A 4,882-nucleotide genomic window follows, 5' to 3' on the forward strand; every position below is an offset into this window, starting at 1 on the left:
TTTGAAGAAGGGCAACTTTATTCAGCAATCGCCCACTTCTTTGTGTGTGGTTGATTAGGAGGTGTTTCAAGTAACTATATAATACAGGTACTTGTTGAGGTTCCGCCTGATGGTTTAATTTAATTTGGTTGTGAAAAAATTCCTCAGTTGCCTGAATGTCCGATTAATACATTTCTACGTCGGCAGTGGATGGAGGACCTTGGCTGCTCAAATGTCTGATAGTTGGTTCGTAATGTTGCTGCTGGATAATGTAGCAGATTCAGAGAAAATACATCTATAATGACTTATGTGGTAATTCCCTACCTATATATACCAGCTTCGATTTCATACTTGATCTGTTTGACACATTGAGAACTTTCTTGTTTAATATTGGATGAACTCAAAATAGGAAATAAAGTCTACTACTGCAATAACATATAATAACATTTAGTTATTTCCATGCAATGATTCCTAAATTGCCAATAAACAATCAAGAGAATAGCTAGAGGATACACAAGTTTTACTTTTCCAGACTTTAGCTTACCATCAAAATATAAACATCAAGAACAAAAGTAAATGCCTACGAATATCCAAGTATATGAATATATATTCTAGGTTCTCTTCTCATAAGCAAGGATAGGAACAGGTGAATGGTAGTTCATCTGCTACTGTTGCTTTTTTATTTTGACATCTTTTATTCATTTTCTAAGCTAGAGCTACGTTGGGTCTATTTCTAGAGAGGTCTCTATCACCCAAATTATGCACTTTTATACCTACTAAACTTACTGTTCTTTTTGTCAATTCCCATACCTACTAGATCTACTGTTCTTCTCCTCTACCGTAATTTAGATATTAAAATAATACCACATGCTTCAGAATAATGAGTGCACATGATATCTTACGCGAATATCACATAGTATGCATGTTTTTCGCCTCGATAATGGCGTAGTTCACGGAGAAAATCAGTGAGATCTATTAGGCTTAAGCTGACAATATGTATCATGAACTTGGCTATGATAAAATTATGACAAACCAATCTAAGTTAATAAGATGAAAGGGAACAATGGTGTCTAGCCATTAACTTTCTGTTGCTTCTTTTTTCTTTGTTATTTTTATAATCTTCTGTCTACCCCTGATTTTGTTCCATCTACACTGTTATATATAGTTTTTCTAACTGAAATTTCTTATTTCTTCTACATGTTTTCAATATTGAAGTTTACTAGAAGCAAATTTTTGACGACATACAGATTAACCATCATTTTGCTAGGAATTTCAAGAAAATTTTACATTACAATCGCGGGATATTAGTGATATGTAGTTTTTTGCTAAATGTTTATGAACACAGTATCTTGACTAGCTTACATTATTGATGTACAGTGCAACTAACTGATGTTGATCATTTTTAAAATTCCAACTTTAATTACTTTATCTTATTTAAAATCCCACTTTTTATTTTTTTAAAAGAGAATCTCACTTTATTTAACTTTTCTTTAAAAAACAAACCACTATCTTTTCTTTTTCTTTTAAAAATGCTACTTTCAATTACTTTAAATTTTTTAAATTTTCAGATACCTTTATATTTATTTTTTAATTCCAACCTTCTTTTACTTTTAAATTTTTTAAAAATTTCCACAAAACTTTTTATTTTTTTTAAATTTTCTACATTCTTTTACTTTTTTTAAAAAAAAAAAGAGAATTTCACCTATTTTTACTTTTATATTTTTTTATTCAATACTTCCCTTTTTCTTATTTTTTTAAATCATTCCCGAAATTATTATATATTTTTAAAAAAAATAAAAAAAAATTAAAATAAAATATTTTCGGATTTTTTATATATAAAAAAAACAAAAAATAAAACTATTAATAGTGATAATTCACCTTTTATTTTTTATTTTTTTGGTTTTGTTTTGTGTTGGACAAAAATGAAGAAGGGGTGTTGGGTTAATGGAGCGGACCGGGTCGACCCGGTTTGAAGTGGACCGGGTCATGGGGAAAGTTGGAGAAGTGGCCCAATCCGATTTTTCTTTGTATTTTTGTTCTCTTTTCTTCTTTTATTTTTCTAAAACTAAATTATAAAAGTACTTAAATTATTATTAAGAACTAAATTAAGTTATAAAAGCGCAAATTAACTTCCAATAACAATTAACGCACAATTAAGTAATAATTAAGCATAAAATTATTCATTTGGACATTAAATTCTAAAAATGCAAAAGATGCCTATTTTTGTAAGTTTTAATTTTTGTAAACAAATTTAATTACTAACAATTGTAGAATTAAATCCTACATGCAAAAATGCGACATATTTTGTATTTTTTATTAATCAAATAAACATGCATAGACAAACATACAAATAGTTACACAAAATATCACAAAATATCACAAAAAATTGCACACCAAGAAAAATTATTTTATTTTTGAATTTTTTGGGAGTAATTCTCATATATGGCAAAAATCACGTGCTTACACACCCCAAGGTGATACACTGGGCCTAACAAACCCCTTCGCTAACAACTCATCAAGCTGCTCCTTCAACTCCTTCAACTCTTTAGGAGACATATGGTACGGTGGAATGGATATAGGTTGGGTGCATGGATCCAAATCAATACAGAAATCAATATCACGATCTGGTGGCATGCCAGGGAAATCAGAAGGAAACACATCAGCAAACTCTCGAACTACTAGAACCGAATCAATCGTCGAAGACTCTGCAGTGGTATCCCGAACATAAGCCAAATACACCAAACACCCCTTCTCAACCATTTGCCGAGCCTTCAGGAAAGAGATAACCCGACTAGACGTATCAACTGTGGAACCCTTCCACTCTAACCTCGGCAACCCTGGAATCGCTAGTGAAACAATCTTGGCATGGAAATCTTGGACGGCGTGATATGGAGATAACCAATCCATGCCCAAGATGACCTCAAAGTCTATCATATCAAGCAATAGGAGATCCGCTCTAGTATCGAAACCATAGAATGTGACCACACAGGACCGGTAGATCCAATCCACAACCACAGAATCGCCCACAGGAGTGGACACATGAACAGGAGTGCCCAAAGGCTCAGGAGAAATAACCAAGAAACGGGCAAACAGAGATGATACATATGAATAAGTAGACCCTGGATCAAATAATACCGAAGCATCTCTACCGCCGACAGAAATAATACCTGTGATGACGGCATCTGAGGCCAATGCATCTGGCCTGGCCGGAAGGGCGTAGAATCTGGCTGGAGCGTCGGCTGGCTGGCCTCCACCTGACTGAGCAGTAGCTGGCTGACCTCTCCCTGCCTGGCCTCCACCTCTAGGATGGCCCCTACCATTCTACCATCTACCTCTAGGTGGCAGGCAGCCGGTGCTGAAATCATAGGCTGCTGGCCCTGCTGCACTGCCTTGCCCTAAAACCTGGGGTAGTATCTCTTCATATGACCAAGGTCCCCTCACCCGAAACAACCCCGTGGTGTGATGGCCTACTGCCCTGATGGCTAACCCTGATGGCATGTAGACCTACTAGAAGAAGCCTGAATAGTCGGTGGACTGTATGAACTCTCCGGCATAGCACTGAAATAAGAATCAGAAGAACCCTGAGGACCTAAATATCCATCGGAGGAACCCTGAATAGCTGGTGAGCGATAAGAACTCTCTAGCATGGCGCTGAAATAGGGGCGCATTGGAGCACCCCGAGCATGTGATGGTGCTAAATATGGGGGCCTGCTAGGCTATCCCTTCGCAAACTGACCTCTGCCCCTAGTCGGGGCACCTCTGAACTCTCCGGAGAATCTAGCCCTCTTATCCTGCTGCATCTGCTCCCTACCCCTCAAACGGTTGCCCTCAAACCTCCGAGTAATCTCCACTACTAACTGATAATGAGTCCTCATCTCCATCTCTCGGGCCATGTTGGCCTTGATGCTAGAATGCAACCCTGCAACAAACCTCCGTACCCTCTCTACATCAGTAGGAAGTATCATCAATGCATGGCGGGATAGCTCAGAAAACCTCACATCATAATCGGTCACAGTCATCTGACCCTGTTCAAGCTGCTCAAACTGATATCGCAGCGCTTCCCTCTCAGAGGGTGGAATATACCTGTCTAGAAACAACTGCGTGAACTAACTCCAAGTGATAGTAGGAAAACCTGCAGGTCTGCCCAGAACATAAGACTACCACCATCTGCGGGCCCTGCCCTCTAGCTGAAAAGTAGTGAAGTCAACCCCATGCGACTCAAATATCCTCATGTTGTGCAGTTTGTCCCTGCACCTATCAATGAAATCCTGGGCATCCTCATGACGCTCACCCCCGAAGATAAGAGAGTGAAGTCTAGTCCATCTATCCAATAATTTCTACGGGTCGCCATCCATAGTTGGTCTGGGCTGGGGCACCACTGCAGCAATGGACTGAGCCCCATCTATGAGCAGTGCACCCGGAGTCTGATACACTACAGCTGCATGACCATGAGCCTGAGCAGTAGGGGTCTGGGCTCCCCCTCCTGCCTGTGATGTAGCTGGATCTACTGGAAATAAACCAGCCTGAGTCATGGTATTCATGAATCATAGCATACGACCCATGACCTTTTGGAATCCCGATGTTGTCATAAAGTCCGCTAGGGTAGGCTCAGCTGTGGGCACCTTACCTTACTCCTAGATGATAGGATCTCCCGCAGGATCTGCTGGTGGTGCTACTGGGATAGCTCTGGGATGCCCTCATCCCCTACCTCGGGCCGGTGCCCTCCCCCGGCCTCTGCCTCGGCCTCTAGCAATGGGGGGAGCAGCTCCTCCCAGGTTTGGGACATCAGTCGTCTGTGTCCTCACCATCTGTGAGAGAATAGAAGGGGGAAATTTAGTATATTAACCAGTGCACGATAGGAAATGAACAAAGAGTAGCTTTTCCTAACACCATATAGCCTCTC

The 4,882-nt window shown here is 39.6% G+C and overlaps 1 protein-coding gene across 1 annotated transcript; it reads right to left on the reverse strand.

Annotated features, from left to right (window-relative positions):
- Nucleotides 1-2,439: 2,439 nt before the first annotated feature.
- Nucleotides 2,440-4,511, reverse strand: LOC138886064 (uncharacterized). The gene is made up of 4 exons (XM_070167091.1): nt 4,356-4,511; nt 3,716-4,076; nt 3,467-3,598; nt 2,440-3,263 (listed from the first exon to the last, which is right to left on the reverse strand). Exons 1-4 carry the CDS (start codon nt 4,509-4,511, stop codon nt 2,440-2,442), a joined length of 1,473 nt encoding a protein of 490 aa, XP_070023192.1.
- Nucleotides 4,512-4,882: the final 371 nt, after the last annotated feature.

Source organism: Nicotiana sylvestris, chromosome 2, assembly GCF_000393655.2.
Source record: "Nicotiana sylvestris chromosome 2, ASM39365v2, whole genome shotgun sequence".
NCBI lineage: Eukaryota > Viridiplantae > Streptophyta > Magnoliopsida > Solanales > Solanaceae > Nicotiana > Nicotiana sylvestris.